Below are 14,380 nucleotides of genomic sequence, written 5' to 3' on the forward strand. Positions count from 1 at the left end.
TATAAAGAAAAACTTTTTGTATTGTAAATTTTACAGGTGTCATCCAACTGTAGGTTGACTGCCATTTCCTGTTGGGGGAGAATGTTGGAATTTTTTCTGTTTTTACACCAACAATTGTATACTCCCCCCTGTGTATATACTTATATTTTTTATGCTGGTTCATGATTTATATTTATATATTGTTTTATTGGATTTGGGTTCCGTGTCCCTTTTTTGTACGAAACTCCCTTCAATTTGGAGAAAAGAGAAATGCTAGCTCTGTGATGACGTCATGAGCTCAGCGCGTATTTCGCCCTCTTTTGAAATTCTGCTGTCGAGGAGAGAGACCGCGTTCTTTGCCCGGCGCTGAAGATGAATTTTGAAGAGCCCTCCTTGAAAGAAGTAAACCCGGCTGTGATGAGACAGGCTTCTGGAGATTAACTACGTGGCTGCGGTCTTGCACGTATTTATTTTATTATTATTTTACAAGGAGTGAAATTTAAAGAAAATACCTTTTACGTGACAAGGTATTATGGAATTTCCTATCCGGACAAGCGACGAGGTCTTGCTCCTGTAATACCTGTGTGTCTACGGTTTTCACGCAGGAAAGGAAAATTCTAAAAGAACTTTGAACATTATTTTTGTGAGTACGTTTCTTTATTCAAGGCTTTATTTCGGAAGTACTTTTACTTTTAATATATTCTGTGGTAGTCGGGTTAACAAACGACCCTTCCGTTAAAACATTGTTTTATATAGAAGAACCAGCATTTTTTGTTTTGTTACTGTAATATTGCGAGCGTGTTTTGTCTTCGTTATTTTGGCGTTTTAAGTTTAATGCCCGCAAAGGGAAAAATTTGCAACTTATTGTAAATAAAGTTTCTTCTTCGTTTTAAAACAAGACATTTATATTTTATTCCTTACCCCCCCCCTCTTGTTTCATGCTTTTTTTTTCAGCCTAGTTACTTTAGCGTCGAATTTATTTGGAAGCAAGATAAATTCCGACAATGATTATACATATTATTTGTAATCACGTTTTCCGTTTGCTTCCCATGTCTTGAATTTTTTATTCAATAAATTTATAATATTCGCTTTTCTAAGGACGTCCGTTTGTTCGAACGAAACCGGTCCAGCGATTTGTGTTTATTTGTTTACGCTGTTATGGGTTTATGTTTATGTACGCATGCGCAACCGGAAGTGGTAAACTGGATGTTGGGTTACAACACCCGTTACAAGATCATTTGAGTTTTATTATATGCTATTAATCTTATATATATATATATATATATATATATATATATATATATATATATATATATATATATATATATATATATATATTTATCCCTTTTACCAAACAATCTCCTCTCTTCATTTTAATTAATTTAATTTCTTTCCTTCTATTCTTAATTTTTGATTTCCATTCTAATTATAAATATAATCTTTATTTCTCCCTCCATCCCTTTTCTTTTTCTTTTCTCTCACTCCTCCTTCTCCTCTCTCTATCTTGGTGTTTTGATACCCATACGTAATTTAAAAGAATCTTTTCCTTCTAATTTATTTTGGCTTGGATCGTCTGATGAGATCGGCAGGATAATTTATTGTCCTTAATATTGAAACAACTTGCAATGATTTAAGTAAAAAGTTGAAATAATAAAAACACATTTAGCTTTATTAACGTAGTGAGCAATTTTCCCTTGTTTTTTATTTACCAAATATACCTCCTAATATATATATATATATATATATATATATATATATATATATATATATATATATATATATATATATATATATATATATATTATTTAATGCATCAGTAGGTGTATCAGAATTGTTGTAGGAATTTTTGACACCCCTAACACGAAACTGCAAATAAAATATAAAAAACTCGTAATTTCTCTTTTAAAAATGGGTTGTTTATTTTCTTTATGGATTATACTTCCAAAATAAACTATTAAAATTGTATAAAAAGTAATAGAAATATTTAAAAAAAAATAGTAATGAAATTAATTGAATGTTACGAGTTCAGTATTTTTCAATTTTTAAACTTAAAAAATCTATCAAAATTTTTCTATTGATTCTATTTTTACGATATTTTCAGAGTCAATGTGAAATTTTAGTCTCTTTTCAATAAACCGAATATAATATTTTAGACAAACGATTTTTTTTAAAATTCACGCCCCCCCCCCATTTTCAAATGTCTATTAAAAAGTAAATAATTTATGTACCAAAGTGTTATATATCACAAATTGGAGATAAAGGATCAATAAATAATATAATCAAATTTAAAACAAAAAAAGTAGTGTTTTTTAGAAATTTACCTGTAAAGTCCGAAGTTTAAAACCGTTTTAAAAAAAAAACACGTTTTTTAAAAAAAAAACACGTTTTTTTTTTGTTTTTTTTTTTTAAATGAAACCTTGGTCATTGCTCCTTTAACTGAAAAAAAAATTAGGGCTTGAATTACATTTTTCGAGGAGTTATAAGCTTCGAAAGATAGCGGGTGGAATTATTCAATAGTTTTCACGAAATTTCTGACACTGCTAATGCATCAGTGCTTTTATATAACAAGATGATGTATCAAAACGCTTGAGAAGATTTATGCTTGCAGCTTAAAAAAATTGTTGGTAAGTGTTTTTGTTTTTTACTTACTAAAGTTGTGTTGAGTCTGCTGACAGAATTGTCTTCAAGAATAAACCCTCCATACAAAAACGATGCTCTTTTCGTTTGGTCCAAGGCCACCCCAAAAGTGGCGCTTTTCTCGCAATCGCTGTTGTCAACCAGGGCAAACTGACCGCTGTCTCTTGTAGCCGACCGAAAACGGAATGAAATTGTAAAGTTCGAACCAAAGTGCATATTGTTTAGTGCCCAAACTGTCGCAGAAGATGTGCCGTCAAAGTATGCTGCAGAGCCGCCAACCGCACCTTCTACTGATATGATTTCTAATGATTTGGCGCCGACACCTTTCGGGTGGGTTGAGTGGTCATTCCAGTCAGTGTCGAAAGGGAGGTAGATGAAAGGCTCGCACACTTCTTTCATAACTGAAAAAAAAAGGAAGAAAAAGGAAGAAAGATAATGTCTACTTAAATCTGAAGAAATAAAAAAACATATCTGAGGATGGCATATTTTCCCAAAATATCATACGATAAGTAAATGCAATGTTAAAAGTAAAATATAAAAATATTGTATTAATAAAAGGTAAATTTACATAACTTATTTATAATTTGCTTTTGTTTTTGTTTTTCCGTTACACCTCTGTATTGTATTGCCTTCTGTAAATTCCCTTTAACAAGAACCCAAGTTTGCCCAGCTGGGCAAACTTGAGTCCTTGTACCGGAAAAATATCCAGTAAATAAAACGTTGTTTAGTAAATCGTTATTTTTTTTGCATGTTTTTTTTTTTTTTTTTTTTTTTTTTTGCATTTCCATACACAAACATAGATATAAATATCACTAAAATATCCGCAGGGTCATAGGCTTCATTTCGGTACCTTACTTGCCTGGGTGGATTGCCTGTAGGCTGAGATAAACCGCGTTACACACGCACACACACACACACACATGCACGCACGCACACACACACGCACACACACACACACGCACACACACAGACAGACAGACATTAGGAAAATTTATAATAAGATAAAACAGGAAGAAGAAGAAGAAGAAGAAGAAGAAGAAGAAGAAGAAGAAGATATACACACTAAATAATTTTTCAAACAAAATACATTAACCTCTTGTCACCGTTTTTAGTTATTTTGCTTTTCCATTCCTTATTCGCTCATTTGATTTGTTGTTTAAAATACTTTTAAAACTCATTAAAATTTTATGATGTGAATAAGAAAAACAATATATACGTATTAAACTTTTTTTTTTTTTTTTACATATTTTAACATTGTATGTTGTTTGGTAAAGATGCTGGAACCTTAGTGTGTATAGTGTGTTACTTTATATTATTAGGCTTAAAGAATGGCAATAGATTTTAAAACAAAATAAATAATTAATTCTAGGTCCATTTCAATCACTGTAAAATTGCTCCCGTTTCGAACAGCCCCATATGCACGTTTAAACTAAAGGAATTGAGGAAGACTATTTTTCCCGAAATATCATATGATAACGGAACTTCCATCAGACCACACCAATGCAAATAAATGCAATGTTAAAAGTATAATACAAAAACATTGAATTGATAAAAAGGTGAATCCACATATCTTATTCCACTGTCATATTTCAAATTTTTAGTTCAAATGTGCATAAGAACGCAATGCAATGTTAAAATTATTTTTTAAAAAGTACACGTATATATTGTATTAATAAAAGGTGAATCTGCATAGTTCTGTAAACAGTGCATATGAGCGTGTGGGAAAATATCAGCAACAACAAAGGATGGCTGGCTTGCGACGAGATTAGCAGCAGCAGTAGTAAAAAAAGACACATATGCAAATTATAAAGTGCATGAGAAGAAAAAAGAAAAAAGGAGAAAAAATGCACCATGTGGTTGAAAGAAGCAAAATGCGCATTGAAGAAAATGGACGTATAAAGTCGAGAATGAGAATGGGCCGGCTGTGGCCGGCATGTGGTCGGAGGAAAAAGAAACGTCAACCAGGCTAGATGGACATGTGGCAGCAAGAGACTTTTTAAGTGATGTCGAGACGGAAGGGTAAGGTGTTATAAAAAAAATTGTTACAAAAGAAAATTTTATTTATTTCTCTTCTTTGTTTGTAGCCGTAACCCGACTCTAATGTTACAGTTCGTTTCACCATTACATGCTTAAATTTGTTTCAGTTCCTGTATATCTGTTACACCTCTGCATTATATGTATGGTGCAAATAAGAACAAAATACAAGGTTAAAAAATATATTAAAAAAAAGGGCATATCCGTGACAATCCCGGGATGTATTTTGAGGGTGCTGGCAATGGTCCTGTTGTCATAACTTGGATCGGTATAGAGCATGAGTTGTACAGAATCTCCAATCTCAATCGTTGAACTTTCAGACATGATAGAAGGCTCCTATTGCTCTTGGGATTTGTACACAACTGTCCAACTAGTAGATGGCTTGCAACAATAAAATGAAATCCGGTTTTCATCAAACGGAAATGGAATCATGTCATCTTTCATAGGGCGACAATTCTATGGTTCCACCCTGTACTAATGGAGATTTTGTATGTGTCTGTCTGAAACCAAAACTATGCTATTACTTCTATTATTAATGGAGATTTTGTAATAAATATATTTAAAAAATGCATATTGTATGAATAAAAGGACCTACTTTTCAAGAGAAGAAAATTTATCCAAGAAACATGCAGAACTAGAGCAAAAGATAGCATGTACTCCCCATTTGGACTCTTTTTTTATTGGAAAGGGGGGAAGAAAATCTTATGTATTTTATAAATTCCAGTAGTAAACAAAAATGACCTACCCGTCTTTTTGCGTTTCCCACGGATACAGGAACATGCCTTGGTTGAAAAGACCGTGCCACTTGGACAAGGCATCCGGTAGAAATATCCATGGACTTCCTGGAGGTAGAAGCTGTCATCATTCTCGACAGCCCTCATTGTGCAGAGAGGAACTTAAATAAAGAAAATGAAAACGACTCCATTATCAGTAATCATTTTTGAAATTCGAAAAAGTAAAAAGATTGTGATATTACGAGGTGACCCGTAAAACAAGCCACCTATGTATATGATTCCGTTCAACTATGAAGATAAGGCAAACGAACGGTGTTAAATGTAAAAATCGCAAAAACAAAAAAGAAAACAGAAAAACGAACGTTAAGACCAAAAAAAAAAAAAAAACAAAAAAAAACACGTGAAAAATGGCTTAAATAAGCCTGTTTCGATATTAAAATTTAAAAAAATCTGTGGGTACCCGGGTGTTTTTGGGTGTCGCTAAGAATAAGCGAAGTGACCCCCCCCCCAGAAAAACGAACGTTACGTGAAAAATGGCTTAAATAACACTGGTTCAATATTTAAATTTAAAAAATCGAAAAAAAAAAGACATCTCACACCACGATTCGAAACCAAAACGCTTAGATAATGAACCAACGCACTAAACAACTGACCTAACACGACGTACATGAAATTTAGTCAGTTCTTCAACTATTTAAAGTAAATCAGGTCATGACGTTATCTGGCGTATGCGTAGAACCGGTCGTCGTCAAGAGAAGACCGTTTTTGTTGACCCCCCCTATCGAAAATTGTCGATTTCGCGGTGCAAAAATTTGCGTTTTTGGCCAATTTTTCGAGCGAAGGATGGAGCTTCAATATGATACCAAGTTTGTGAATTTTTGTTGTGTCTGTCGAAAGTTTTTAGCGGACATACAAACACACATACATACATACAAACATACATACACACATTTTCGCTTATATATATATATATATATATATATATATATATATATATATATATAAGTTGAACATGTGTGTGTGTCTGTGTGTGTCTGGTCACGAATAGGCTCCTATATGGTTGACTATTTAAAAAAAAGTTGATTACATATAATGATAGAAGATGTATCGAGGATCAGGAATGGGTATGTTTGATCTAGCAGAACGGTGGTTCATAAAAATTGTGGGGTCTGCGTTCACGCCTGACCCCCAAAGTATGGAAATAAAAAATGAAAAAAAAAAACATTTACAAGGGTTTTTGATATAGAAGTACATAAGAATACTTTGATAAGTATGTTTCAACTTAAATAGGGATGGCATAATAAAATTGTGGGGTCTGCGTTCGCGCCTGTACTCCATGGAAATATGGCACAAACTTTAATAAAGGCTTTTCATATCTATTTGCGTAAGTATACTTTGATAATTATGTTTCAGTTTGAAGAAATATGGTATAATAAAATTATTGGGCGTTCTTTCGCGTCTGACCTCCATAGAATGTAAATATGTCACAAAGTTTAACAAGGTTTTTTAAAAGGTGTGAGGGTCAACAATAACACCTTAACTTTAATCTTAATTCACGTTAGCTTTTATTTATTTTTTTTAGTTTAATCATATTGTGTCGAATAAATTCACCTCATAAATTCATGTTATTATTAAAGTGAAAGCCCCCCCCCAAGTCGGAACTTTAGACAATTCTTGACACAAATTTTGCATACCTCTGTCTTTTCCTTCTCCACTTGCACTAAGCACTCTTCAAAAATAGATAAATAGATAAATAATAAAAATAAGAACGTTACTTGTTATTGTGTCAAAAGAAGGAAAAAATTCTGCTCACGTGATTACGTGTCTTTTTAAAAACATTTACATAACCTTTTTATTTTTGTTTATTTATATATCTGTTTAAGCTTTTTTTTGTTAGTGTACTAGAAGGAATTCAGTTGATTACAACCCTTTCTGCGTGTTCTTTACATTACAATAGTACAACCCTGAATCCGACGGCGCAATATTACACCATTCAATACTGTAAAACTGAAACGAAGCTGTTCTGCTTGACAAGGACGCCTTTTCTTCTTATTCATATTTATATCGATTCTTTGCTTTAAAAAACTAAAGTAATTACGTGTTTACTTTTTTAATATCCCATTTTGCTGTTTCGGATTATTTTACTAAAGTAAGTAAAGCTTCATTATTTTTCAAAACTGTTTTTGTTTCTTTATTTTTCGATATTCCGTCGATATTATTTGGTAAGAGTGTTTAGCAAAAAAGTCAACAAACGACTACCTGAAAATATAAATATACAAGAAATAAATGTGATCATAGTCAATAAAAGTTCAGTTAATGTCTTTTTTGTTTCGAAATAGTTTTTAATGCTCTTTACTTGAAATAATTTCAGTGAACCGAAATTAAAACGAAATTTGAGGCGATAACTACTTAAATGAATTTTTATATAAACTACACATGCCATAATCGAATATTCCTCAAGCACAAAATAACGGAAAACATTAAAATATGTTTATAAATATTCCTTACGTTGACGGAATTCTCTTAAATTGTTAACACAGAATGCTCAGGTGCCCCTCCTTCAGATTGAAAACGGGGCTCTCCATTTCAAAGTCGCTGCCATTTTGATTTTTTTAAAACCGGTTAGTGAATTAAAAAATAATTTTTTTTTATAAACTACTTAAAAATACAAACTAATAAACTTTTCTACCATAAAAGTAACTTTTATTGACTATGGTAACATTTATTTCTTGTATATTTATATTATTACATATATAATATTTTCTCTTTGTAAGGAAACATCATTTTGTTGGCCACTCTTAGCTACGAATGGAAACAAAGTTGATATAAAAAATATATATTTTCGCGAAAATTATCTTTACTTTCATCATATTTTGCTTAGGGTAAAATTTTTGAGTATTAAAACCTATCTCTTTATAACCCCCTCCTTTTCATAACCTATCATACTTTCATCAATCACAGTCCATTTTCTGTAGGCTGTTTTTGAACCCAGTCAACGACGGGTACTTTTGCTAGTATATATATATATATATATATATGGGGTGAGGGTGTAAAAAAACTGGATTTGCAAACTTACCTTCCTTATTTTCCTAATCTAGCCCGAGATCAATGGGTGACTTAACAGGTCACACTTTTCTAATATATCCTCCACTCTATAATTAATGCACAATATATATATATATATATATATATATATATATATATATATATATATATATATATATATATATATATATAATCCGTCACACAGGTAATCCCAACTGAGGTATTTTAAGTTTTGACTTTTGACGAGTTTCTTACCTTGGAAATCCGAATCGAAAAAGCGAGACGAGTTGGAATGGCAATTTGAACGGCAAATCTCGTCTGGCACGCATTTTTGCGAGATCTCATCGAACCGAAATTTATCGTCGCAACAGCTTCTTGTCATTGCTCGACTTCCGTTCAAACATTTATAATATGCAGCGCAAGAAAAAATTTCCCGGTAGGCTATTCGGCCTGGCTGTTTGCAAGGATCTGAATTAGAAACAATTTAAAAATATCATAATTTTTTTTTAATTGCAAATGTAATTTTTTTTTTCCATTTGAGAATTAAAACTTTTAAAAGAAGGAACTTTGGATTGTCTGGTGAGGTCGTTGGCTATTTATAACTGGATGACCGAAACATTGTCATGCTGTCATAATCGCGTAGCTATTTTAAATAATGTTTATCTGAGCATAAATAATCTCGAAGTATAAGTTTTAACATGATTAAAATCCGAAAATTTGAAGAGAAGCTGTAAATACCTTACAATGTGTTTCCATTATGCAAATTCAAAATGGCGTAATGAAAACATATAAGTTATCTACAGCTTCTCTTCAAATTTTCGGATTTTAATCATGTCAAAACGCACTTTATTTCCTTTTGACGGATTGATTGTTGCTATTTCTTCTGATGAGTTAAGGGCATAATAGATTCACTGATTGATATAATAATTAAGTGATTGATTTTGCACTACGAAACAGACACTGTCAAAAATTGTAAATCTGATGTGAATTAAAGGAATAAATTATAAGGTGGTAACATCATGAACTTTGGAATATAGTCTTTTGTCAATTCAATATATATATATATATATATATATATATATATATATATATATATATATATATATATATATATATAGGGTGCCCACAAAGTCTGGCTACATAATCTAGAGGATTCTTCCACAAAGTCTGGCTACATAATGTAGCCAGGCTTTGTGGATACTCTGTATATATAGTTAGTTAGTTTATTATAAAAATATCATTGGTTACCAATGCGCATACATATTCCAGTTGAATCATCACAAGGAGCGATGTTGGAAAGAGAATCAAGATTAATTCGTTTTTTTATAAGATTTTTGGGTGTGGTTTATGCTTTGGAAGAAAATGGGGTGTATACTTTGTGAATGTGTACAGTAGGTGTTTTGGGGTGAGGTGTGGTGAAGGAATGGGGGTTGAGGAAAGAGCGGGGAAGTACGATTTCATGTGGTCAAGCTGTAGCAGCGGGGGTATTGGTATTATTTTAACTTGGCGGTAGCTTATTTGCTTAAGTTTTCGCTTGGATCTGAATATTATACCCTCATCGATGTTAACTTCCCTATCTTTGATGTTTATGGTTGTTGTTTTCTTTCTGGCGACGACTACATTATCCATCTATTTTATTGTTAAGTTCTATTTATTTATTTATTTATTTATTTTATTTCTTGTTTTTTTTTTATATATATAGTTTATATGTATATAATTTTACTACATAGCTCTACTCACATGTTGAATAATTACTGAAAACATATATCTCCTCATAAAATTTCATGCGAATACATGAAATAATGATTATATATATATATATATATATATATATATGTGTGTGTGTGTGTGTATATATATATATATAAAGTGGGCTGGCAAGGCCACAGGGGACAAAAACGGAGCACAAAACTAAAGCTGGCCTGCAGAACACTATATATACAAATGCAGGAAAATTTGGGCTTATTTAATTGGTTTGAAAATATAGGTTCTTTTTTTTACCAACAGTCATGGAATTTTAACCACAGAATAGTATTGTAATCGTCAAAAAGCCTTAAGAAACATGTTACACACACACACACACACACACACACACACACACACACACACACACACACACACACACACACACACACACACACACACACATCAATTATCCTGAAGATGTCCTCTGAAATAAGGACGAAGCGTTGATTTTTTAATAATTTCATTCGGTTTTTTCTATTTTTCTCATAACATAACGTCAACCACCGCTGGTATTTTTTCATTCCTTATACACACACACACATATATATATAATTATTATTATTTCATGTATATATATATATATATATATATATATATATATATATATATATATATATATATATATATCTATATATCGTTATTCAATATTTCAAATTCAGAAGAATGTATTTAATTCTCACTCATAACATTTTATTAATATTTTTCATGAAGTACGTCTTACAAGTGTTTCGCTTAATAGCGGAAACCCACTAAACAACTCATCAGAGACAAAAACACATTCCCCTAGAAAATAGTTGGAAAGTTTAGTAAGAAGAAAATGTTGATGAAAAGAAACGGAGACATTTGAACTAACAACACTTAATTATTGCAGTGTTTATAGGCACCACCCTATGTAAAAGCCATTTAATTAAACCTATGCGTGTGGAATCAGTCATTTGCCGCCATCTTGCACACACGCGCGCGCACACACAAACACACGTTGAATTGAATAGACACTTTGTTTTCTGTGTGCTTTTGTATTTACCTTGGGGACAGTCGACTTCATAATGGGGTCTGCAAGTGAGGTCATTCTGCGACCAATATAGACCAACCGGGCACTCCTTTAAAGTGGCCATGACGGTGCGATTATCACCACTCTGGGCGCAGTGAACAAATACATCGCAACGAAGCGGATGTCGATAATATCCAGCGCCCGTGTCGACAATGCAAGCCTCACAAAACTCTGAAAGAAAATAAAACAATCATAATTAAATAAATACATTGATCTTTTTTTCAATATATATATATATATATATATATATATATATATATATATATATATATATATATCATCACTCGAACAGATAAAAATATTAAAGGAAATATCAATGCACACACACACACACACACACACACACACACACACACACATATATATATATATATATATATATATATATATATATATATATATATATATTGCGAATAATTAATTAATAGTTTCGGCCCAGAATGGGAAGGACTTTGGGATTTTTTCCTTTTTTCACTCGCATGTAGTCTGTAAAATTAATAACACATGTTAAAAACACTTTTAGAAGAGTTAAAAACATTTAATTTTATAAAAGGAAACACAAATTAAGTGGATTGTCCTTAATCCGCGGAGTTTCGAAAGAAATACTTTCCTTCTCATCAGAGGTAGGAATTAGCAAAATGCGGAATCGGATTTTGCTGGCAAAGTTTTTAATGAAACTAACAAGTAAGCCATATATATTAAAATATTAAGTCTTTAATATTTATAATATATTTTAGGTTTGCTATTTTAGATTATCGTTGTAAGCTTAATTGTAATTCTTATTTCATTATATATATATATATATATATATATATATATATATATATATATATATATATATATATATATATATATATATATATATACTAGCATTTTGGCCCGGCGTTGCCAGAGTGTTTGGAGGTGTATGCTGAGCAAAAAAAAAAAAAAAAAAAAAAAAAAAAAAAAGGTCAATTTTTTAAGCTTTGATCCTTATTATGACCCCTTAACATTTATTCTTTTGGGCTCAAATCAAGTTATTAAGTTAGATCCATGTCCATATCTAAAATTTCAAGTGTTTAGACCCAAAATTGTTGGAGGAGTTTGGTAGAGTTCTCAAAGGTCAAATTGTTGAAGTTCGACCCCCTAATCGCCAAATTTTTGGCCGAAAACCGATCACAAAGATTTTTCCAAATCTCAGTACCCTGTATATCAAATTTCGAGTCTGTAGCCTTAAAATTGACAGAGTTATTGCGTAGGGAAATGTACACACACAGACACACAGATACACAGATACACACACAGACAGACAAACACTTTCACTTATATATATATATATATATATAAAGTTTTATATACATATATATATGTGTGTGTGTGTGTGTGTGTACTAGACTTTTGCCTGTTAAAAACGGGGCAGATTATAGCTGTTGACATGGAATGAGTGCTTTATGCCAAATTGATGGTTGAATTTTTAGTCCATTTTTGCATTAAATGCTAATCTGTATTAATCGCTAATATTCTCAAACTGTGCATCGAACAGATACCATAATACTTAGTTCGCTGCACCTTATCATATCAAAGATCCATAAAAAAATCCAGCGAGATCAGTAAAGTAGTTTCCGCGAGAAGGCATAATTGACAGACAGGCAGATTATATATATATATATATATATATATATATATATATATATATATATATATATATATATATATATATATTAAAGGAATAAATTATAAGATGGTCAACATTATAAATTTTGGAATATAGTTTTTGTCAGTTATTCTCTATATAGCTCTGTAATTACATTGAGCTTCTTAAATAAGGATTGGTATATACTATAAGAAAACTTATTTCTACAGAAATATATATATATATATATATATATATATATATATATATATATATATATATATATATATACTAGCTGTACCCGGCCACGCGTTGCTGTGGCTCAGTTTGTTAAAATGGAACAGATTCCTCAAGAAAAATTGCATGTTGTTCGTTTATTTACTTTTATTATTTTTTGCAATTGTTTTTATCAATAAAAGTTGTTGTTCCCCCTCCCCCCCAAAAAATTTTTACCATAAAATGTTAGGTGAAAGTTTTTTGTTTTTGTTTTCAGGAAAAGTTTTTTTTTAAAAGAAATTTGGCAGTAAACGTTTCTTTTTCAAAACGGAATTTTTATTATAAAAAGAACAGATGAATGCTTTATATGAACATTGTAAATTGTTAAGTGAAAGTAGAGAAAAAAATTTTTTCAAGAGACTGTACAAATTATTTTTTTTCAGCAGATGTTAAGAAAAACAGAAAACATACTTCCATCATTAATTATGCAAAAAATAAATAAAGTGGAAAACTTTCTGTTGTTAATGTTTGCTAAAAAATAAATATAGTAAACTTCGCTGAAGTGTTAGCATATGCTGTATCTTAAAAAGTTGGTTCATGCTGACAATTAAATAAAATAAACGTCTAAAAATTAGTAAAAATAAGTAAAATCATGAATGACGGCTCTTGGGGGGGGGCAAGTAAGTAGGAACAACACAATCGTTTGTGTAAAATAATTAATATTCAAGAAATTGTAAACAATAACAAAAATACCTGATACCAAATGCAGTAAAATTTAAGTATCTTTTATACGTGCTGAAACTGTGTTTAAGTTATTTTTATTTCATTTCTTTTATTAAAAGTTGTCTTTCCAACAATTAACTGGTTGCATGTCGTTTAACCATTGGGGACTTCGCTGTTGGAAAATTGTATAAAAAATCTATGACTATCACTAACTCTAAATTTGGGAGTGCAACTCGACCTTAGGGTTAGTGGTAGATAAGTCATTTGTTACGTGTGTCAGAAATTTCGTGAAAAATATTGAATAATTCCACCCCGTATTCCAAGCTTATAACTCCTTGAAAAATGTAATTCAAGCCCTAAATTTTTTTCAATTAAAGGAAGAAGGGCAAAGGTTTCATTTAAAAGAAAAGAAAAAAACAAAAAAAAACCCCCCAAAAAAAACAACGTGGTTTAGAAAAAAAGGTTTTAAACTTCGGACTTTACAGGTAAGTTTCTAACAAACAATACTTTTTTGTTTTAAATTTGAATATATTATTTATTGATCTTTTATCTTCAATTTTTGATACATAACACTTTGGTGAGTAAATTACTTATTTACTTTTT

At 31.1% G+C, this 14,380-nt stretch overlaps 1 protein-coding gene across 1 annotated transcript in view; it reads right to left on the reverse strand.

Annotated features, from left to right (window-relative positions):
• The window catches only part of LOC145267157 (uncharacterized), a 109,831-nt gene that overhangs the window by 21,393 nt on the left and 74,058 nt on the right, over window positions 1-14,380 (reverse strand). The window contains exons 2-5 of the mRNA XM_080123204.1: window positions 11,200-11,397; window positions 8,685-8,897; window positions 5,396-5,545; window positions 2,629-3,017 (exon numbers count right to left, since the gene is read on the reverse strand). Coding sequence (XP_079979330.1) covers window positions 2,629-3,017; window positions 5,396-5,545; window positions 8,685-8,897; window positions 11,200-11,397 — 950 coding nt within the window. The remainder of the gene's footprint in view (window positions 1-2,628; window positions 3,018-5,395; window positions 5,546-8,684; window positions 8,898-11,199; window positions 11,398-14,380) is intronic.

This window comes from Euprymna scolopes, chromosome 42 (assembly GCF_053919585.1).
Source record: "Euprymna scolopes isolate OS-2025 chromosome 42, ASM5391958v1, whole genome shotgun sequence".
Classification (NCBI taxonomy): Eukaryota; Metazoa; Mollusca; class Cephalopoda; order Sepiida; family Sepiolidae; genus Euprymna; species Euprymna scolopes.